The 24,259-nt window shown below is 40.1% G+C and overlaps 2 protein-coding genes across 4 annotated transcripts in view; one reads left to right on the forward strand and one right to left on the reverse strand.

Moving 5' to 3' along the window:
* The window catches only part of MCM9 (minichromosome maintenance 9 homologous recombination repair factor), a 48,066-nt gene that overhangs the window by 19,116 nt on the left and 4,691 nt on the right, over positions 1-24,259 (forward strand). For 2 of the 3 annotated variants that reach the window (XM_082049697.1, XM_082049698.1), the window contains exons 8-11: positions 14,941-15,115; positions 17,146-17,348; positions 18,081-18,284; positions 19,769-19,851. In XM_082049697.1, the coding sequence (XP_081905823.1) occupies positions 14,941-15,115; positions 17,146-17,348; positions 18,081-18,284; positions 19,769-19,851 (665 nt within the window). The remainder of the gene's footprint in view (positions 1-14,940; positions 15,116-17,145; positions 17,349-18,080; positions 18,285-19,768; positions 19,852-24,259) is intronic. The other variant, XR_014183784.1, reaches the window with a different exon arrangement.
* Positions 1,459-12,849, reverse strand: ASF1A (anti-silencing function 1A histone chaperone). Its single transcript, XM_082049699.1, has 4 exons — positions 12,498-12,849; positions 8,882-8,997; positions 4,223-4,399; positions 1,459-1,954 (listed from the first exon to the last, which is right to left on the reverse strand). The coding sequence occupies exons 1-4, from the start codon at positions 12,604-12,606 to the stop codon at positions 1,742-1,744; spliced, it is 615 nt and encodes a 204-aa protein (XP_081905825.1). The 5' UTR covers positions 12,607-12,849; the 3' UTR covers positions 1,459-1,741.

Consider the following 24,259-nt stretch of genomic DNA (forward strand, 5'->3'; position numbering starts at 1 on the left):
GAAGTTAAAATAATTTCAGCCCTCCAGTGAAGCAACTGCTGGTTTGGGGCACCAATTCTTTCTGTTAAGTCATACAGATATTAGATGTTAATATTTTTAAATTGCCAATCATAATTTTAAACAATTACAGAGAATTAGGGTTCCAAATGATAATGGATTTTGTTAATTCATTCAGCTACCATATGTACTGCTTAGTTTCCATACAAGAAAGAAGCACATGCATGTACATTCAGATCAGGTCACTCCTTTCTGTTTTAGAAAAATATACATGTTAGAAATGAAGATAATTTCACTAATGATGTGGAAAGACAAGTGCTACCTGCTTGGGACATCTTCATCCCTATTAGAGAATGCAGAAAGTATTCTGTTTTTATTCAGAGCTACACTGTCAGTCATCATGATATCTACCTTTTTTTTAAGGGCCTGGAACCTACAAGGGTGCAGCATTTGTGGAGTTAGTAGTAACCACCAGAACTATATTCATGTAATCTGACACAACAGATTACAATTTGAAATGCACACAGTCACAGTAATAATCTAAGGCTGATGAGGACTGGAAGGAATAACTCAATTGTTAGTGTCATAATAATATCTTAGGTTTTTACAATTTACTGTCTAGTTCTTTTTATATTCAAGGATGCCTCAGGTAATAGGGATGTCTCAGTGCAAGAACTTCAGGGCAGGCAGTGTATTTTTGAGTGTGTCACACCTGCGACAGCAGGGTTTGTATCTTCATTATACCAGTGCAAGGGATTGTCTTCAATAGTACAGGGAATACAGAAAAGTTTTAAATTCCAGACATTTCAAAAAACTGGAAGAAAGCATCTAAACTCCTTATTACTAAAGACTACAAGAATAAACCATATCTGAAAATAAACATACCAACCGGCAATTGTACATCATCTTGCAGAAGAGCATTATTTGGATACTTATGCTATTCTTTTTGATTCTTAAATATTCTAGTAATTGCTTGAATCCTTCCAACCAATTGTGTGTGCTATTAGGGTGGCAGAAAAAGGGTTCTTTGCTGAGATACCCACACAAATTCACAGGAAACATTGTCCTTAACAAATTACAGTTTGACTAAACAGGAGCAGCAGGAGATTTAAAAAAAAAAAAAAAAGTCCTAAAATCCAAGATAACAGATGGTAAATCTCAAATTGCATGCTTTAAGTAACAAGTATGTGCCTTGAAAGGAAAAGAAGCTCGCACCTAAAATTATACTGTGCTGCCTGCTTTCACAGCAAGAGGACATTTTTGGACTTTTTTTTTTTTTTAAAGATATACTTTTTTCTTTGTACTTCATCTAATAACAGTTTGGTTCTTAAGCTGCTGTAAAGGGCACTTCATATTTGGCAATCTGGATATCAGAGATGAGGACATGGCATTATTCCTTCATTTTGCCTGAATGTTTTAACTTTCAGTTTAATAGTGCTTACAAAGTAAAGGGGGAGGGGAGAGAATATGTATACTTTAATCAGGTTTGGTTTAGATCACACAGAATAACACATTAAAGAAAAAAAGGCAATTACTTAAAAATAGTTGTATTTATATTCCACAATTTGCTCAAATACTGTTGGGTTTTTTGGATTTTTTTTTTTTTTTATAAACTTTCTACAGGATGTTTCAAAACAAGTTCTTCACATTGCTTGTCAACTATGTACTTATGGAATTTGAGGGAAATAGTTCTGGTTATTTTTACAGTTTAACACATGTACAGTACCAAAATGATGGTGGTTGGTCACATGCAGTCCATATGAGATTCTAACATAACATTTAATGAATTCTCTGACGTTGACCACCCCTTTGATGCTGAAGGTAACGCATCTGTAGAAAGCAGTGACTGTAGATTTGGGTTACTGCTCTCTGCATCTTCCAGTTTTTCAGTGTTGTCCTCCCAATTAATATGGAATCTTGTGACTCTGGGATTAGATGCCAAAATATTCCTTTGAAGCTGGGAGAGAAGAAAATATATAGATTATGTAACATGTACATCTCAAACTGGAGTTCATGTACATATACATTTTTTCCCTTTTATTTCCCATAGCCTTTTATGTGTAAACCAATTTATTTAAAAGGAAATTAATATAAATGTGTACCTATAGCTACTATCTATGGATCAGAAACATGCTTAAAACACACCACATGTTCATTTAGTTTAATATAGTCCTCAGTTAAATTAATGCTTTCTTGAGAGGATATTTTAAACTGTTCCATGAGTCCAAGCCTGTATGAGAATTCTGCAAGTGAAGTGCAAGTGTTATTCTACCCAGCTTTTAGTAAAGCAAATTACTACCCTGACAAAGACTTTGCAAACCACAGTACTTCATAAGATTTTGCATCAACTTATGGTGATTGCAGTAGCTGAATCAATTCCATCAAGTGTCTTCATTTAAGAGTACAACCTTCCCTTAAATTAAACTACCATGCTTTAGATGGATTTTACTAACTGAATTTTAATTTGTCTACTAAAGTTTTAAAGTAAAAACATTTAAAGATATTAATATTGTGGCAGTGCATATGCCTAGACATTAGTCATATATTTTACACTCAGGACTAGCCTTCATTTTCCTTTGAAAACATGTTGCATTTATGTATGCAGCAAAAAAAAAAATAAAATGCTCACTTTCCCTTAATCTTTCACCATTTTCAATATAATATATAGTTAACTCTAGAGGACAGCAACTTACTGCCACTGGCCACTCATTATCAAAGTTAAGACTGATCACAGGAAAAGTTTGCTTTGGTAGTAATGCTGATTTTGTTCTCCAAGGAAGTGCACTCTAATTAAATATTTCCCAGCCCCTTATGCAAACTAACAAGACCATTTATTTTTTTGAACCTAGCAGGGTCTATTACCCATCAATTACAATTAAGTATGCTTAATAACCTTATATTCTACTTGTATGTTTAAATTCTGTCCCAAAGTCACATTAAGGACTTTTATATAAATACAGGATAGCTTTTGCTGTTATTTTGTCATAGAAGCAGAGCTAGCATTTTATGTAAACAAATCAGACAATTAAGACAAGTAGTTCTAGGCATTTCTAAATTCAAGACCTTAAAGGCAGTCAACATTCTAATATTCACACCTAAAATAAGTATATGATTAAAATAAAAGGAACACATTATCAGTTTTAGAATCCTCAAAATTAACAGGAATTTCAATTTTTGAGAACATACTGAGCATCCCTGAAAATTAAGTTAAGCATAGAAAATCATTAATGACTTCTAAAAACCAGCATACGTACCATATCATTCTAGTTACATTTGAAGATCAGTTTCAGGTACTATGGGGATTATCTCTGTACTAGTCATTACAGTACATGCACTATCCCATTCATTTCTTCATATATCTAGTCATATAAATCATGCAAACTTGACAAATAACAAAATTTTCACCATCACACAACTTTGGAACATAAACATGTACACGTGTACATCAGCTTTCATAAAGGGAAAACCCAACTCCACAAAATCGTCCATGAAAACAAGCCTGGATGCTGTGTATAACCTTGTTGGTTTGTACACAGTCTGCCTGGGTAGAGTACTTCACAGGATTTTGACTAGTTTTTAGATGTTTGATCCGTCTCTTTAAGGTATTAGCTTTCAAATAATTCAATTTCACATAATTTTTAATTCTAGTTCTGGCTTAATTTTTACTATGAAGGATATACATATATTTTAAACTTAATCTGTATATTTCCTTGGTCAAGTTGTCTACTGATCAGGTAATAATCTGACCTGCTCTTACCAGGTTACCCATCTTCTCCTGTTTTATATGTAAATTTTCTTCACTTTGTTATGATTTTGTAGAAACTGCAGCTCTAACACTAGAACAGCTGGATAATAACTGTGCTCAATTAAAACTTAGTTCCAGGTTGACTGTCCTAGAAAACTCATTATTTTGTGTTTCTGAAGGACAGAACCACTTTGTCAACAGTGGTGCTGGTAGAGAGAACCCAACAGTTTACTGCACACAGTCAGTGTAAAATAATAAAAGTCCAGCTAAGGCTTCAAGCTGGTGGAAACTGTTGCAGGTTTCTCAATGGTCTCCAAATTTATGGTAACTACATGGCACCTGTAGTTTGTCCCCTCAAGTCTTTTCCATTATTTGATGCCTCATTCCATGCACTTCATGGAATGACTTGGGCTTTGTTACTTAAAAACCTCTTTCTATAAGCATACGTTTGATATATGACTAGAACAAAATGTGCCTTACCTTAGAAAAATCTGGCTTTACTGGTGGATTCTCTCTCAGTTCTGTTTCAGTATATTCATTGTTTACATAGTAGCCGACTCTAATAAATTCTTGACCTCGATAGGTGCATGTAATTAGCACAACTGTTACACCTACTGCATCTGCATCTGGAATAAGCCCAGGGTTAGGTGCATCAGCCTAAATGGGAAAGATACACAGATTAAAATAAAATTGATACCACGTGCCTATCTAGCAGGTGAATCTTACGTAGTATGTCTTAGCAGCTGAGTAGTGACTGTATTTAAAATTGTTCTTCAGGTAAACCACAAAGAATACCTGCTTTCACCACAACATAACCCTAAATTTAGGACACTATCCCACTATGCCCTATTTAGAATACAGTAATACTGTCTGCTGACATTTCTCATGAGTGATTAGACAGCTTTGATCCAAACCTGCTTTTAAATATATGAACAGCAAACTTGTTTGAGCAAGTGTACAAGCATCCCTCCAGTTCTACAGTACCATTGTTCTCCAGCTCATCTTGGTAATCTAGTAGAGCAAGAGAATTTTTTTGTTGTTGAATTGTTCTGTATGTGTCTTTTTAACAAGACTAGAACCTTAAAAATACAGACTGCAATTTATACTTCAGCAACAGGGACATGCTACAGTGAGGTTTGAGCTGTCCCACAGATTTCTAGGAAAGGAATAAACTACTCTCACCTCCTTCCACATATCTATGTTGGTTAAAATATATGCAGTTAAATGCATCATCACTCTAAGACACCTCACATATTTTCAGCCAGGATGCAACCCCAGTAAATAGGCAAGTCTCAATCTTACTCAACCTCCTTACTTACTGTGGCTCTGCATTTATTAATAATCAATAAAATTTGCCTCTTTAAATGTGGCTTACATCAGTCCATTAAAATGCTTCCTAACTACACATTTATGGATAAAATGCAATGCCTCATTCTGCTGTAAGATTTAAAGTAACAGCAATCTAAGCATAAATGAAACAGCTGCATATTTACAATTTTACATGAAGATCTGAAGCCAACAATGAACACCTGTGTTGCAACTACAAGTTGGTAGTATTAACAATGTATGTCAGAATGGTTCAGCTGAAATGAATCTTGCCTTACGACAGGGGATGAATGGCATTAATTCCTACTGGCCCTCTCATCGCTACTTTTCTGTAGTATTTATATGCTGCAGCACTGTGATATTTCAGAGCTAGTGGTCACGCATCATTGGCTTCTGCTCTTGGCTACTTCAATTCTAATCCTTCAAACCAGTCTAGCTTTTTATAAGATGCTGTAGGCACTTTGCAGAAGAATTAGATGAGTCAGACCTCTAAGGTACAAATACACCAGCAGGAGGAGAAGCAATGAGGGAATCAGGTAGAAAACAACTTCCTCCAGCCCTGAAGGGAGCTTTGCATCTTGCATAGGGGAATGGAAAAGATGACCAAAGCATAAGACAAGTGTAGAAGCTTGAAGAAATCACAAGAACTTTCAACACAGATTAAATCACTACTTTTATTCAATAATCTTATTCTAACAGTGCCCAGGACCATTTGATTACTTAAAACTCCACAGTGGGCAGTTATAAAATAATATATGGCAAAAGGACAATTCCATTTAACCACCCCATGAAACTCAACTTACAACCTAATGTGGGATTTTAGTTCTCCCAGGCTCCCATTGTCATTTTGTGGCCTGTAATACTCTACAATACAGTTGTAAACCCAAGGAAATACTCCATTTTAATCCTACTTAACCCTCAAGCATTGATTTGCAGACTGGAAAAAACACTGAACACTGTTTAAAACAAAACAACAAAAAACAAACAAAAAACAACAACAAAAAAACCCACAACAAAATAAAACAAACACCCTGTTTTCTCAAATTTTGAACTTCCTGCCTTGGATGTCAAACCTCTTAATGGCCCAGGAAACACCTAATCATACAGACGTGGTGGGGGGCGGAATAGAGCTTGGTATGACCAAGTGATAAGTGAGCAGTTGCAAGTAGGTATTTTGGTAGGCAAAAAGAGGCCGTAGGATTAACTTTTGCATTAAAAAAATAATTAAAAATCACTGTCTTAATATGCCATTTTAATGCTAGAAATTATGTAAGAATTTTATGAAATCACTCAATGTATACATTGTCTTGAATTATCTTGCTTTTCCATATGATACATTTATTCATATAGCTATTACTGCAGAGATGCTAAGGTAGTGTAAGGTCATATCCCCACTTAAAGACAGTAAATTATTTATGTGCTTATATTCTCAAAAATAAGTTTCTGTGAATGTATTACAAATCCCCAAGTGCACAGAGAGAAGGAATCAGGTTTCACTACTGTATCTTGGTATTTAGAACCAAATAGGCCAAGCTGTGGGCTTTTAATAGTGAAATATTTTTAAATATTTAGAGTTTTGTTTTTAAAAAAGCTGATTGGGTAAGTCTGAAAAGCACAATAGGTTTCCATTTTTCTGTATGTAAGGCTGATTTCCAAACCTGATACAAAGCTGCTTTTTGACAAAGATAGTTTTATCATCCTTGGTATTTTATCTGTGCTGTACTCCATTTTAGTTGCTGTTTCAGCCATTTCCTATTTAGAAAAATCTACAGCATATTTTTAGGTGAAAATTTTATATATCTCTGTAAAGGTCCTTTCCCTGTGCTGTCCCTAGTGAACACAGTTTGTTTTCTTTACATTATACACCTCCTGCAGTTCTGTGCTTTGTCCCATCATGGCCTTCCCTTACTTGTTCTCCCATCTCCCGGGCTGCCTCAGTTTGGTGGATAACAGCTTCAGTCATCAGGAAAGGCTTATTGCAGCACTTTGGGTTTTGGTGGTCTCCTGTGTACACGTTAGCCTAGTTCTACCCTCACCTGAAATCCAGTGCTTTAGAAGTCTAATATACTTAGACCAACAGTACTTCCATAAGAAATAAAAGGGATATTTTATTTTAACACAGAATGGTTACTGACTCTCTTACAGGACCTATTCCAATCTAAGCAAAATATCTACTTATCTACTCCTAATTTAGCTGTAGTGTCATTTATAACTGGGATACAATGCATAAGTCTATCGCACAGATGCTGAAAGACCAGTAAATTTGTTTTTCGAGGCCTTCCTAATCATACAGCCAAAACACACTTTTTTTAGGCAACTGCCTCCTGCTCCTTCCTATCACCATCAACAACGAAATCTTTGTAACCTAATTTAGAACAGTGCATCTTTTAAACTAAAATATGTAGATGCCAGCTGATTTCTCTGGATAGAGTGCTACAAGGTAGCCCCTCTGAGGGCAACAGAGGATCACCCATTTCTGACCAATTAATGCCATAAGCTATAATAGCTTGATAACAGAAGAACAGTTAATAAATGATGCATTTGTTATGCATCTGCTTTATCTGTAGTGTGGAAGAAAACAGGCCCAGCTCCAAGAACAAACAGAAATGTTTCAGGACTGATTTGCACATATGTAGCTGATAAACATAACATCCAGCCTAATCCTTTTCTTTAGCCTGTCCTGTAAGAAAACAGTTTCCTGGAACTTAGAGGATTAATCAAGATGCCTCACAAATGTTGATGTTATTTAAAAACAGTTACAGTAACTGTGAGAAATAACAGAAAGTATCCATAGCACTTTTTTTTTTTTTTTTTTTTTTTACATGCTCATACTCCGGGTTGCATTTGCCATTAAATAGTTATGTATAGTATTTGGGAAAGTAGCATGGTTCTTATACAATAAGCCATACTCAATTTCAACCTGTTTTTTCTGCTGGTAGATTTTGCTCGCAGTTTACAAGACAAATGTTAGTATTTGATTAACAGAAGAAAAAGTGAGGGAAATCATAGTTCTGATTTTAAAAACAACAAACCAAACACACCCATTTCACAAAGACAACAAGCCAAAAGAGCTTCCATAAGAATTTAGGCAAGTCTGGTTTAGTTTTTTTTTCCCCTCTCACCAGCTTAAAATGAAACCAGAACAGGCTAGTAAGCCATCTTAGTGCTGGCTCTTTCTCCGCCTTCCTTACCTTCATTATGTGTTCTTAGTAACTTCTGGCTTTAACAGCAGTACTTTATAGGACTGTCACATACTACAGAGTTTGTTGGACAGTCTTAATCTACACATGTCCCAAATGCCTACCATCTACCACTGGAATTCTGTCTTATTTTACAAATTGCTGTATTTTGTTGTGATGTGGCATGCTTAGCCAAACATCATGGCTGAATATTTACCCTGCCAAACAGAAATTAACTCTTAGTTGCTCTGACTGAGTTTTACAACGGATTTGTTGGCCTGATCTTCTGAAGATGTTGTCTACATTAACCTAGTGCTCCCAATTGTCTGAAACTGCCACCAACTGCAGCAGTTAAGTCTAATGGTGCTGGTGTAAACCAGGTCACTGGCACTCTTGATTACTCAGTGATCTCTCTCTAATTATTGATACTACAGGTGACAACATTACCATGGAAATATCAGGGGCAACAAATATCAGTTCATTAACAGATTTAAGGGAAGGTGTATCATACCTGAAGAGCTAACTGAAATATTTTTCTAGCTTATCATTATTTTTTCAAGTGCCTCTTAGTTCAATACAGTAATCTTAAATGGGTTTTGTTAATTGTTTAAAGAAATAGTTAAATCAAACTTACCTGAAATACAAACATGTGTCTGCCCGCAGGAACAGGTCCTACTAAAACAGAGTCTAACACCTGATCATATTCTTCACTTTCAGCTGAACCCACATAAATTATTTTCCATTCCAAATCTACAGCAAAACAAAACAAAAAACATAATTACAGTTAAGGGCCTTACACTCTTGCCTATCCAGGGTTGTGTAGCCTGAAATTGCTTATTTGACAATGGGCCTAAAGGAATAAGGACCTGTCTTCACTGGGGAAATTTATCCTCACGAACCAGACCATCCCACCATCTCTGTCTAGTCAGTACCACAGGAATCCCTCTGTTTTCATATCCAGATTAATTTTCAAATTTTATACAGAGGACAGAGCCCATTTACTTATTGGGGAACTGTGTTCAGCATCTTCTGAAACTGTGCTGGAATGGCCACAGCACAGGGATGATGCCTATAGACGCCTATAACGCACTGCATGCCTTGAATACTGAGTCATGTCTGAAAAGAAACTCCCACCTTCCACAGATACACCTCACACCTTAAATTATACAGATCATGGAAGGTAGTTAATGGAATTAGAAAATGCATTGTGTAAGCACCAGGCACACTTTGTGCCCCGATTCCTTCACATGTAACTTGTGTAACCTGAGAAGTAAGTAAAATTGCGATAGTACGATTAGATCATAGTCTCATTGAAGATATTGGTACTTGGATTTTAACCACACCCTGAAATGGAATTACAGAAAAAAAAAGTAAACATAATATTTTGCTTCTTAAAGTAGTGCACCAAAAATGAAACATTTCTTACAACTCATCTTCTTCTAACTCACTCTCTCCAGCACAGGTGTTTGAAAGTTAAAACTGCAAATTAGCACACATTAGCTCTTCCTGGGCCAGCTTTTCATTTTCACTTTTTGATTCAAAAACACATGCATAGCTACACATATAGAATTAATCTTAAGAGGCAGTTTGTTTTTTTTTAATGAGAGAAAAATCACCATTACAGAAAACTATGACCAAGTCTTTTTTTAAAAGAAACTGTTGCCTAAAAACTGTACCTTCAAAACTCATGGTATATTTCGTATTTTTTTCTTTAAGAACAATGTCCTGATTGTCTGTGCAAAAGCACACACCTGTACCCTATTACATCTACTTTATTACTATGCTCTGGAAAATCTAAAGATCTGCATTAGAGTTGCTTGATGCAGGAATGGAACTTAAACATAGAAAAATTTAGCACTTAAACAGAACTTGGCTGTTTTAGGATTGCAATTCTCCTCATTAATGAATTCTTCTTGCTTATCACATTTAACATCAATGTCAGCTTTGAGGGTTTAAGTAACATAATTAACAAGGCTTGGGAAGGGATTTTACTCTTCTGTGCAGCACAGCACAGTTGGCCATATACTGTATCAGAGGTATTTATTTACTTTGTAAGCATGTATTATGACCTACTGCCAGTACTGCAGGCTGCTCATCCAGGACAATTAAGGACCTCTTTTGTCAGCATCTGAGTTTAAGTTACCACTTACAACAAGAAGTGAGGACTTTTTTTTTTTAAACTACTTATTACACTATCCTGTGCCATTTTGCTAGGAGAACAGTGTGAAGTTCATTCTAAACCAGTTGTATTTAGTCCTGAAAAACAGACTTTCAAAAAAAAAAGTTTTAAATTATACATGTAATAGGTTGATCCAAATGCTGTTTAGGTATCTTGATACAGAATAACAACTTTAAAAAAATAGAATTCATGAATTTAAGGTCAGTGGTAGACAGGACTGGCTGAAGAGAAAACAGCACAGTAAACAGACATATTAGCATGTGAAAGCTAAGGCAAGGATAGCAAATCTTTCATCAGGTATAGAAAGGCTATGTTTATTCTTATTTTTAAATGCAAAAGATAACAGTGCTCATCCTGAATTTATCCTATAGTCTTAACTTGCATTTAGGTGGGGGAAGGGAACCAAGAATTTTGCATTAGACCATCTACAATTCTTCTCATCCCAACTGTCCAAGATTAACTAACGTAAATCCAGAGTGAGGAGCATGCCACATACAGCTGTGCACAACTGAAAGGAGAGGCACACCACCTTGTGCCACAGCAGCTGACATCAAGGGCTCTGATGCTGCATCTCAGAGGAGGCCAGACTGACTAGAGAGATCCAGTCAGCAGCCCGGAGATGGGCAGCTATGCTGGGGGCAACTCCGCCTAAGGTGTGGGTCGCTTGTAGAAGGGCAGGATATAGCGCAGAGGCCTAGAGGAAACCCCAGGCTCAGCCCTGGCTTCCTCTGAAGTTCCCGCCAGCGCCACCGTCCCTCCCTAGGGCGGCGGAGCGACCCAGCCCCTCCGCGCCGGGCGCGCTGTCACCAGGCCGCCGGCACGCACAAGCGAAACTGCTAAGGAAGCAGGCGGGAACAGCCAAGTTTAACGTCAACGACGGAGAAAGCCTGCCAGGCGCTGTCACCCGCCGACTCCTGTTCTCCTTTTACCCGCCCGCTGGGGCTCCCTGGCAAGCGGGCGGCCGGGCCAGGCAGCCCCAGCCGAGCGGCTTCCTCCTCTTCCCGGAGCGGCAGCCGCTCACTGGCACTGCCGGCGGCCGCTTGCCCTCCCGGCCCGCCGCCGCCTCGCTCGCCTTCAGCCGCGCCGTTCAAAACTCCCGCCCGCGGGGCGACGCGCGGCCTCTCGGGGCGACTCCCGCAGCGAGCGGCGGCACGGCCGGCCGGGGGCGGCGCTGCGGAGCGCGGCCGAGGCGCAGGCGGTTCGCGGCCCGCCCGGCTGAGGGGAAGGCGGGAGCCCGCCGGCGGTGCGGCGCGCCCCTCGGCGGGGGGCACGGCCGGTGCCCCAGACTCAGGCTGGGGGTCCCCGCGGGGCGGCTGCAGGGCGGCGCCGCCGCGGCCGCGCCCCCCCCTCTGGCGGCAGCCGGTAACTTTCGAGTGACTTCCAAAAATAGTGGCTGGCGGTCGGCCCCCTCCCCCACCGGCAGGGCTCCCGCAGCCAACGAACCGTACCGTACCGTATCGTACCGTGCCGTGCCGCCGGCCCCGCGCACCCACCGCGCCGCGGCAGCCAGCTGCCGGCAACCGGCGGCGAGCCCGCCCGCCCCTGCCTCCCGCAGCGATTTAGAAAAAAAATCATAAATAAAATTAAAATTAAGTATTAAAATGGAGCGGGAGGCCAACGAGGCGCTCGCTCCGGAGCGCTTTCCGCGCTGCGAGTACCGCCCGGGCGCAGCGGCGCCTCTCTCTCCCCGCGGGGATGCGCGGCAGCCGAGCCCGGTTAACCCTCTCCCTCTCGCGCTCCCCCCCACGCACACACAAAGCTGGCAACATGGCTACCACCACTCAAACAAGTTCCTCGCAACTTGCAGCTCGCCTCGCCGATGGCGCGGCGGGGAGAGGCGGCCCCGGCTCGGCGGCCCGGGCAGGCGAACGCCGCCAACTTTCCCCGCCGGGGCTCGGCGAGAGGCGGTTTTTCCGCGGCTGCGAGCACATCCCCTCGCCTCGGCACGGCGATGCGGTGAAGGAGAAACTGTTAGATTGTAGGAGCAGGCCTGCGCAAAGTTTAAGCCTCAAAACCCCTGGAACGAAGAGCCCGGGGTTACAAAATCCGTATCGGGGAAAAACGTACTCACCTTCCGACAGGTCCTCTATGCACTCAAATGTGATTTCGAACTGGAAAGGATTGTAGAAAGGAGAAGGATTATCCAACACCACTACATTGTTCACCTGAACCTTTGCCATATTTTGAAAAAAACCCAAACAATAGGAAGAGCGTGTTCACGCCGCACAATAAAGTCCAGTGTGTTGGTTTTTTTGCAACGCACAAACCCCCGTGCCAGTGTCTGAGCGAGGCTGCAGGGCCGCGACTTGCAGAAACTTTTTTTTCCCCCCTTTTATTTACACCAGGAACACTCCACACTGTTCGCCGCTTTCCTATTCCACTAAACTACAGCCCATTCTGCCCTGCTCGCCGCCAGCGCCCGCGCGGATTGGCCGCACGCCGGGCTAGGGCCCGCCTCCCCGCGCGCGGCCGCCCCGCGGCACCAAGATGGGCGCCGCCGCTCTTGCTCGGCCCGCGCCGCCTCCCTACAGCGCCCCCGCCCGGCGTGCGGGGGAAAATGGGCCGCCAACCGCCGGGCCGCGCCGGGAGGGGCGGGGCCGAGACCGGCGGGGCGGGGCCGGGCCGGGCGGGAGCTCACCCGAGGCCCCGCCCACGCCGGCTTCGTTCGTCCGCGCCCGTGGGGCTCCGCCATGTACCCTGCGGTTGTTTATTTTTTAGGCTATTTTAATTTATTTTTTTCATGATTATTCCTTTTTCTGTGCCCAAAGGTGGCCGGAGCGACGCGGTGACCCGGTTTCGCTAGGGTTGTGTGCTGACGGCTCCTGGGTACCCCTCAGGCTGGGGGGCTGCTTGGCGATATTTGGCTGGGAGGCCCTCCCCAGGGGGGCCGTGCTGTCCTGGTCAGCTGCGTGGCGCTCAGTTCTTGGCCAGGGGCGGCGTGCCAGGAGGTGGTGTGGTGGCACTGTGCTTGCTGGGGTGCCCCCTGGATAAAGGGGGCGGTGCTGGTGGGGTGCTCGGGGTGAGGACAGGCTGTCTGCACAAGCCAGAGTCAGCTGCGAACCCACCTTGCTACAGCCAGAGTGGCTGTGCATGACTTCTACACAGCCGTGCTGTCAAGAAGCCGTCCAATTGCTATATTTATAAAGAAGGGCTTAAGTAACACAATAAACTGTGAAACCACATATCCCTGTGCAGCAAGAAGATGAGAGAGAAGGCCATTTGCGTGGCAGCCAGAGGCCCATGAAGGCAGCCATGTTGTGTGGCACAGGAGCCTGTAGAGGAGCCCATCTTGTGCTTGCCAGGCACAGGGGATGTCACAGTCTGATACACACCTGATCTGTTGCTTGCCACACTGTTTAATAACATTCTTCACATCTGACACAAGGTTAGAGGTTATTTTCCTTTTTTATAACTCAGCTATGTGATTCACTGCCCAAGTTGTTCAATGCGGAGTCTGGGAATCCAAGAAAGATTTGACACAGTGGAGGAGATTCCTCACAACAAGCTGAAGTACTCATTATGTCATGAGGAATCATATATTTCCAATAAGTTTTTGCTGGCCATTTGTGAACAGATAGCTAAAATAGCTCCTGTGGTGGGCTGCACAGTGATGAGGCCTCCGCAGCCTCTGCTCCCTGAACCAAGGGAACTTAGGGGGGGAAGATTATTGGACAGGTTTTGCCATAGCATTCCAGGAGATTTTAGGCTGGTCGCAGCTTGTCAACTACTGGGATATTTTGAGCTGAATACTGGAGTGAAAAGGAAGGGCTAAAGATAGAGAAGAAGATGGGAAGTAGGGAGTAGAAGGCTTGAAAGGAGCTCCACATACTTGATAATGAGTGGCTGTTTTCACAATTGTGCGTAGTTTTTGATCTGCCATGCTCCTGGTTTGTATCATGTAGATTTACTGGGAACCTCTTCCCTCCCACCCTCTCTCACACCCATTGCATCCTTTGGATTTTCATTTTTGCTTATTGCTTAGAGGAACCCAAAATCTCATAAAGAAATGTAGTTGCCTTAGTTTAAGGTGAGAATTTGTCCCCAATTCCTGGGGCCAGGAGTTAAAAGACACTTGAAATAATATTTTATTTTTAAGCTTTGTTTTGCAGCTGCAAAGTATTTGTCTGTTTTAGTAGCTGATGTGGAGGAGGAGCTGAATGCATCGATAATTTTGCCATCTTTGCATTTGTCCTAATTTTCAATTTGATCTGGCAGATTTAGTCTTCTTACTCCAATCTCTCTTGTTCAACTAACAAAGTCCTAAAACAAGTCACTGTAGAACATGGGGAGCTTAACAGCATCTGCTCTGCAGAGCCAGGCTAACCTGCCAAACGTTAGTGGATTTTCTTACCAGTAGGTGTAAAGTGAGTTACATGGTAGAGGTATGTGGTGGATCTAACCTGCTGTTTTGCCTTCTGTCCGTGGCACAAGCCATGGCACCGGGTCCCTTTCTTTCACTCAAGTGCACTCCTGAATTTTAAGGAAAAGACTGACTGAAGTAATTGATTCTTCAGGTTTGACAGTGACTGCTGTGAAGGACTTTGGAGAGTGGAACTTGGAAGCTGGAGCACTGGTGCTTGCAGATGGAGGCCTTTGTTGCATTGACGAGTTCAATAGTATCAAAGAACATGACAGAACAAGTATCCATGAAGCCATGGAGCAACAAACCATCAGTGTTGCAAAGGCAGGGTAAGTGGCATGTTAACATATGTGATAAAACAACATAAGATGTTTCTCTTGTACTCACAAGTTGGAGGGAGGTTTGTCATGCTGGTTTGTTGTACTACGTAGAACAACACTGCAGTGGTGTACTTAAACTAGGTGAGTCTGCATTTCAAAGGACAGTGCACTGGATCAGATGTTGGAAGCGACCAGTATAAATATATACCCTCTTCACTGCTGGGTTTTCAATCTGCCACTGTAGGCAAGGGCACTTTCCTAAGAAGACTTGATGTTCTTGTCCTTTGGTGGGAATGGTCATAATAATCATATGTAAAATGAAGGACTTTGTGAACTTTTTATTTGAACCCAGAAAGCAGGACTTCTTATCTCCCAAATCCAGCAATACTGCATGGTAATGAAAGAAGACCAAGATATTTCCAGGCTGCTGAATTTTATATGTTGTGCATGGCATATGTATTAACTCCTGCTTACCTTTAGTTCGTCGCTTTCTTTGTCCAGTCCCAAATAATTTTCTGGCTGGTATTGCTGAAATCTCTGCTGCTTAAAAGGCACCACCCTTTCCACATTCCTCTTTGTCATCTTCTGTTCAGTTCTTGCTCCAGTCACACCTTCTTAGCCCCTCTAGCTCTTCATGTTCTTTCTTTATTCGGAGCATTCCACTGAAGCTCTCTTCAGCCTCCTCAGTTTTATGCCATTTTTTCCTCCTTTAGATGCTTCACAGCTCAGGTCATCTGTCTGTTTAATCTGCCTCTTTGGGATTTAGCTGAACCTTTTGCTGTTGCCTGTAAGGCAGATCTAATGCGTCCTCTTTTTCCTATGTCATTTCAAAGATTTTAGCCATACTATGCCATATGTTAAAAACAACCATGAATTTGCCTGAATTTACCCATTTGTCATAAAAATACCTTCCAAAGTCATACTTTTTCTCCCAACTTGATTCCGTTGCATCCCCTGTAAATATGTTCAGCAGACAGCAGACAAGTAACACCCCTCTCACTTGGGAGATCACAAGCCTTTGCCAGTAATGCAGTTGGGGACAAATATTTGGAACTACTGTTGTCCTATCTACTTAGTAAGATAGTGCCATATTTTCGCTGGGTTCCTTGTTGCAGTTGATTGGATTTTGTGGACCCCAAAACACAGTTTGCTAACTTGCACATCTAGCTTCAGTTGCACACTTTTAAGGACTACATCTAATGAAGATTTTTTGAGTAGTATGTTAACACAGGTGGGTTATACACTTTGAGGTCTTATTTTGGTGCATGGGAGATAAGGTTCTTTTCCAGTTGGGTGTAAGCTAATAGAAGATCTGTGGTCCCTCCTCTCAGTTACAGAAGAATTTTGGACGTGAGGCAGTGGTTACTCAGGAGCTGACTAGAAATAGCTCAGTGACAAACCAAAGTTAGAATACTTCTCCTGCTGCCTTAACTGAAAGGATTATGTTTGGACTACTGGGATAAAAATAATATCTCCCCACATCTAAAAACACATGCCAGGACAGCATGGTTAAGAGAGGAAAATGACTGTTTCCCTGGATAAGCAGTTGATATGGCTGCTGTCATTGGTTGATTGGGTTCGTATTCATAACATGTTTACATATTGGAAGAAAACGTATGTTTTTATTACATTTTAATTTGCTTTCTTAAAGTGTGAATTCAGCTAAAATGCTACTTTCATCATTAAAAAAGTGCTTCTATACTGTATAAATCAGCAAAGTAATATTTATTTCTGAGAAGTTACATTGGTTTTTACCATTACAGGACCTAGCTGCGTATAGAGATTATTCATGGCAATATTTCTTAGTTACTTTTGGTATCCTGATCACTGTCTTTCTGTCTAGTTGCTATTCTCTGACTGAGAAATGCTATATATATAAGATATATTAATACGGTAATCGTGTATATTGTTTAGTTCTTTCAGTCTTTCAGGGTAAGATGTGCTCTTCATAACATAATGTGATAGTTTTTTTAACATTTTGGAATCATTTCCCCTGCCCAATTTAATCCAACCATAATCTTCATTGTACTTCTCTCTAGCTTGGTGTGCAAGCTTAATACAAGGACAACTATTCTGGCAGCAACAAACCCAAAAGGCCATTATGACCCTAATGAGTCGATCTCTGTCAACATAGCTCTTGGCAGTCCCCTGTTGAGCAGATTTGACCTGGTCTTAGTATTGTTAGATACAAAAAATGAGGAATGGGACCGCATCATTTCATCCTTCATCTTGCAAAATAAAGGTAAAAGGAGTCTTTTTAAATTATAAGGTCGTAGTTGTATTATTTTTTTTTCTTTCCCCATCTTTCAGTTTAGTTTGTTATTCTTGAGTCTTTCATGTTAATCAACATTTGCACTTTCGCAATGCTAGTTTCCTGCAGTATGGTTGTTTTTCAAGTAGGAATAAGATAGAGATCACTAATTAATTAGTAGGGGTGAGCTGAGAACATTATACTTCTACTCTACAATCATTTACAAGAGAGTTCCACCCAGACTGCTCAGTAAGTGGATAGTTTCCAACTTGTGCCCTTACCTTGCGTGATGCGCAGATCCTACACACCATGTAGGTGTTTCCCTGCAAACAATATTCAGAATACGGGAGGTAGCTTTTGGCTCCTGCAAAGCAGGTAAAAGAGCCAGAGGAGGTATGTGCATTCCCGTGGCATTTTACATTTTAAGGAATACTAGAGCACTTAGCACTGACTGTACCGTCTGGTGGGCAGTGAGTCTGACAGCAGCTCTGTTGGAATTACTGGAGGCTTCACTGTGAGTTTTGTTAGGTGGAGATTGGATGGTGTGTAAGATTGCGCACTGGAATTTGACCAAGTCTTTGAGGAGCTGTGTACAGACAACCCAGGATGCCCCAAAATACAGTGATGTGTCTTTTATATTCAGTTGCCTATTTAACAGGAATTCACAGCAGAAAGCTTGATGTCTGTTGTTATAAAATTACTGACTCAGCAGTTGTTACGCAGGTTTCCCAAGCAAATCAGAAAAGCTCTGGAGCATGGAAAAGATGAAAACCTACTTCTGCCTTATAAAAAGTATACAGCCAAAATTGTCTGATGAGAGCAACCTGATCCTCGTGCGCTACTATCAAATGCAGCGTCAGAGTGACTGCAGAAATGCTGCCCGAACTACAATTCGCTTATTAGAGAGTTTGGTACGCCTTGCAGAAGGTAAGGCCACAGCAATTTTGTTTCAAGGCTAACAATTAACCTTTATAACATAATACATCGGGAATATAATTATAGCAAGTAAGCAGAGTAGCAGCTTTTCCATTGACGTAGGGATAGGGGATTCTTGTATTGTTTTATATTTCAAATCTAAAGAAACTTAGGTTGGAGATTTCGAATGTGAGAAAGGGTGTTACAATTAGATTATCAGAATCAGTTTTGATTTTGTCATTCTCACAACCATAATAGAAACAAAAACCTCTGGAAGAGATCACATTAGAGAGAAAACTCAGAAGTTATGTGTCTTTATGAAAAGCAATTTCGGGATTTATTTTATGTCATTTGGGTTGCCATCCTACTCAGCCTGAGCAAAGGTGTCAGGTATTTTCTTCTATTCTAAAATTAAAATGATATTGATAATAACACGTTTTTGTTTCCTTAAATATCAGTAATCAAGTCTGTACTTTGCAACAGGACTTCAACATTTCCAACTCTTGAGTTCAAATAATATTTCATTTATAAGAACAGAAACAGAAGAAATCATAGGTCTCTGTCTTAACATGATTTTGTTTATAAAATGGCAAATCAAATATTTTCAGGGTGAATTTAAAAGAATGTACTGTATTTTTGTGAAACAATCATAAATGGTCTTTGTGCTGTTATATGTCAGTTAGCAATGTAGTGCTTCCTGCATCAGATGTTTATATTTTGTTCTCCATTTTGGGGAAAAATTATCTAAATGAAAGACATGCCTAACTTTTAGGGATTCACATGTTATTTTCAGATTCAGTGATTCTTCCATTCTTATGCCTTCTCATGATTTGGCTTTTAGTAGCATTTTGTTCTTTCTAAGTGTTATATAGATGTTATTAATTGCCTTTCTCTTGCTGAAAAAAAGGACTGTGTTTCCACAGCCCATTAGGAGGACAGCTTCATATGGTAAATGATTTGCATTATATCCATTTACAAAAACCAGTTTTATTTTGCTGACTTAAGAAAACTAAGGAAGAAAAAAATAAAGCTATTATAGAGAAAAGCATTTAAAGTAACACTAAATTTGTGACACAAACCAGCTAGAGGAAATAAAATCTTTTCTGACCTGTGATGAAAATTAGACTTCTTTTTTTATTTTATGGTGATGACACATACCTATATAGATAGGGATGTTTCATACCACAGTCTTTGTTGTGATACCCAGCACTTTACACTTTTGACTTTAGCATTTTGGGTGTCTCTATTTGAACTGTCACTGTAACTGTAATCTGGAAGTCACATTACATACTTTACTAGTAAAACTAAGCTTTCCAGTTCCTGTTGAAACTGGCACTAAAATCGAAAGGATTATGTTCATGTTTAAGTTATGTCCATGCACAAGTGTTTGAAGAGCTGAAGAAATGTGAAGAAGTGTGCTGTCCCTTCTAGTACCAAAAAAAATTGCTTTTTGACTTTGGTAACGCTTGCTTTCAATGCCCATTTGTTTTTGATAGCTCATGCCCGGTTGATGTTTAGGGATACTGTGACCGTGGAAGATGCTGTAACTGTGGTATCGGTGATGGAATCTTCCATGCAGGTAAGGGTTCTTGCAGACATTGCCATTGCTGCGGTACCACATTTAAGGGATTCAGTTTCTCGTGTAGACACATCAGCTCCCTTCATCTCTTTGGAAAGGGTTTCATGGACTCAAGGAAAGTGCGTCATCGGAGACCTTGACAAGTCACTTTTAGTCCATCTTGATCATTGAAATCCTTAAATGGAGATTATACTGAAAAATCTGGGTTGGTGGTAGAGGCCTGGTATCTTTTTTATAGACTACGGTCAAAGTGAAGTTTTGGCATACTATTGACTTCTGGTAATGTACGTTTTAAAGACCTCTTGAGCCAGAAATTGTGTCTATATCACTGTGTTTAGTAGCCTCTGATGGGTTTTTCTTCCATGATGGTATCCTGTCACTCATTAAGTAGGTACGACAGAACCAAATAATTTTTTTTGAGCAGGTTTTGAACAGTTGCTAAAACGTACACTTTATTTTGCTATTAGATCACTTTGAAATATGTTGATGGTGATACTAGAACTCAGAACTTTTAGAAGACTAATTTTACTCTACAGAACATGAAAAGTTCAAAACTTTAGTTGCTGTACACTGAAAACTGTGCATTCCAATTAATATGTGGATTTGTGTAATGTTTCTATATAAAAAGGCATTGAAAGGATGTGGAAAGCTAGATTTTGGTTAACTATAACATTATTAAGTTGTTGAATGTAAAGAAATAGAATAAATAAAAGGAATGTGAATGTAGTAGAAGCTTTTTTTAAAATGGAAATATGGAAAATAATATAGATGCTATTGCTTCAAATAGACTGTTTTTAAGGGAAATAAATCTTCATGCTTTGGAGCAGACAAAAAATTACCATAAGCAGATTATCCGGAGTTTTATGCATGGGGGTTTTAGCACATCTGAAATATTTGGATTTTTCTCTGTCAGAGATGGTGCACTTCACTGCACAGATGACTGGTCTGACTCAAAATGGCATTTCCTGTGTTTCTGTATAGGTTAATATGAATATATACAAATTTAAACAATTTTACATAGCGCCCATTAGCTCAATGGACCTTAGAGACCTTTGCAGGAGGAGTTGTGCTCCTCTTGGAGAGAAGGCTCTTCAGGATAAATGCACAAAGTCACATATGGCAGGTAGGCACTTGTGATCTCCCTTGTTCTTCCAGAGAGGGTTGAGAGACTAATTGCAGTTTGTGCCATGGATAATCTACTGCACAGTGTTGCAAATGGAATTTGTCTCAAAAATACTACAGGGTCTGACCTTATTAAGTAGCAAAAGATTATTGCGCTGTCTGCTGCAACTCATCTGGCACTGTTTTGAAGAGCTCAGCTTTTCAATGACAGCACTGCGTCTAAGTTAAAATGAGAAGCTGGACTAATATATCCAGTTGAAACAGCAGAAGATGCCACAGAAGTATTCATTGAATGTAATTACACTTGTAATTAATTAGACAGGAATTTGATGGGACACTGTTTTCACAGTAATATGGTTTTGGATACAAAAATCTGAAATTCTAAGTTTTTTTTTTCATAACATCAAAAATGGAATGTATATATATATAATAATAATGAAAGTGTATTGTCATCTGCATATCCTTCTGCCTCATCAGAATGAATAAATGTAACAGAATGGTTTTAACAGTGGGTCACTTTTTCATATTTATACAGTCCTGCCCTCAGGGGCTACAGTTTGCATAACAAACATCTATCTAATAACACAGAGAAAAATTTGCCTGAAAAAAATTTGCCTGACTGGAGAAGACTACCTGGGAGTAGTTGATATGCACATCATATTTGCTTCACTCTTTTTTGCAAGTAGGCAAATGTGCTAATTTCTGTTAGGAATCTGCAAATTTGAGATCCACTATTTAAGACCAAATTTTACTTTCCTCCTGGAAAGTATAAATGAATCACTAAAACCGTTTCTTTTTGAAGGATGAGATCTATTTGTTTTATTGAAAAAACCCCAAAAACCAGAAGTAACATGCAAAAGTTTTTTTCAGAAATTAGGTCCTTCTTTAGAAAAAAACCCCAGACTTCATGTATAGATGCATCCTGTGTTTCCTGCCTGATTGTCAGTCTATAGAATGAGATTGTAAATGGGGAAGTGCTGGTGTCATTCTTGAGGGACTGGCTGCTACCTTTTGGCTTAGCAAACTCTCTTCAACATCATCTTTGCAACTTCTACAGAAAGTCATATTCTTGCCAGTATAAAATCAAAGTTCACAGTTCTTGGATCTGCATTCAGATACATCTTGTGAGCCTTCTTGGGAAGGACAACTGTCAGATTATCATCACCACCCTAGTTCATTAGGGGTGTTTTTTTGTGTCATCCTAATTCACCGTTATTTTTCTCTTTCCTACTTCATCTTTGTGAGCATATTCTAACCCCCCTCACTTGATCTTTTGTCGGCCTCATTTCCTCTTTGTTAACATTGTCTCCCTCTTTCTCATGTTTTCTTTGTTATTTTATTCCCATTTCAATCCCTCTCCTTTTACTCCCCTTCTACCTTTTTTCTTCCTTTCCTCAGGCACGTTTACACCCTTCCTTTCTGCTAACTTTCCCTGTAATACTTCTTTTTTCTCTCTCTGTTCTAGATCCTCTGCCCTCAGTACCACACTGTGTGGATTTGTCACATGGTCACCTTCCTCTCCTCAAAATAGTATTTCAGAGTCTCAGAGGGGCAGATATGTCAGAGACGTAAGCACCAGCAGAGGAATGAAACTAACAGATGTCTGAAATTCCCACTTAAAATTTCAGACACACACACGCAAAAGAACATTGAAAAGAAACTCCTTGTGACAGCCAAGTAAAGCACTGAAAAGTCAGTGAGGACAAGATATAATTGTGCCCCTTGGGCATGTATCTCAAGATGTAAAATCACGTATTCTTTTTCTTTTCGTTGGATCCGTGGGTCACAGGTTGACAATACTCAAGCCGAAAGCAACTATCCTTTGTCAGTGTTTTGCTCAATGTTTTGTTTATTACCTGGTCCTTGTGAAATGATGGGATGGTGCTACTCCTGTTCTGTGATCTGGAGCTGAATTGTGTACCACCCAGAAGAAATTGTCCACGGGAGCAAACGCCATGAGACATGGTCAGGGCCCCAGTTTCCAAGCAGTAGCACTTTGCATGTCTGAACACACTTCTGTTGACTGCAGTTTCCTTCTGTGCACAAACTGTATCAGGCTCCCAGTTACAGATTTATTGCCTTTCGAAACCTTTACTTAACAGGGGGTTCTGAATGACAAAAACGGTAACTAAGGTCAGAGATAGAATCTAGTTCTCTTTGTTTGCTTTTAACTGTCCTAACTAAGAGACTGGACTTCCCTTTCTACAGTTCCTGCCTCACTATTGACCTTACAGTCCTTGAGACAAATACAGCAGAGGGGTTCTACAACAACGTTTTGCATGGCTACAGAGTAATATTTCTATGTGGAACAGATCTATCATGTTCCTGAAGCAATCTGAAAAAAAAACCAAAAAAACAAAAAAAATCCACAAAACGAAAACAACAAACGAGTGACAACTTTCATGGGATGCATTAATAGTTTTCTGGACAGTTTTAATTTTAGTACTGTGCAGTTTTACAGGGCTTTAATTAGCCACCAGAATAATGTTTTTTCCAATGCGAATTATTTACTTTTAATACAAAATTTTAACATTTCAAAATGGAAGAACCAAAATTACTGCAAATGCAAGTGTGTGATCCGTGTGATGCCATATGTAGTAATTGCTGGTTCTAGAGACTGTTGACTTTTGCTATTGCTCTCATGGCACGCAATATGCACCTTTTCATTAGTTGTATTGAGCTTTATAGATTAGACAGGAATGGTAAATGCTAGCTGATCTGTGGCAGAGTAGGTGGTTTGTGGTGTGAGGGTGTTTTTCCCGAAGAACAATTAACTACAGAGCTATTCTAGGTTATCTGTTGTGGAACAAATCACTTTGTGCAGATGCTCTGTTCCAAAAAAAACCTACTTCATTTCTCACAAGGCACAGCAAAATTGTCCCAGATTCTAATCACTTGCTTTCTGGAATGATTCTGAAATAGTTATTTACTCTCAAAGAGTTATTCAGAAATATTTTTGATGGTCAATTTACCCTACGTTGACAAGCCTTAATACCCAGGTCTTTCTATTTAAATAACTGGGCAAAGCTAATTAAAACTTTTAACAGTCAGAACTTCTTCAGTTATAAAAGTGTCTCATAGGGGCAGAATTTTTATAAGGTATTTTGGAAAACTTCTTTAATCCTGCTCTCCATTTTTAGTCATTATATTCTTAAGCCTTAGGTGGACTTTCAATTTTTTGTATAAATAAAAATAAGGCAGTACGAGTAAACTGCAGTCTTGATCATATGATTGCTTTATGTATATGGGCAACTTTGCCGGTGTGAGCAGACCTAATAGGATTATT

This window comes from Streptopelia decaocto (genome assembly GCF_964273445.1).
Source record: "Streptopelia decaocto genome assembly, chromosome: 3".
Classification (NCBI taxonomy): domain Eukaryota; kingdom Metazoa; phylum Chordata; class Aves; order Columbiformes; family Columbidae; genus Streptopelia; species Streptopelia decaocto.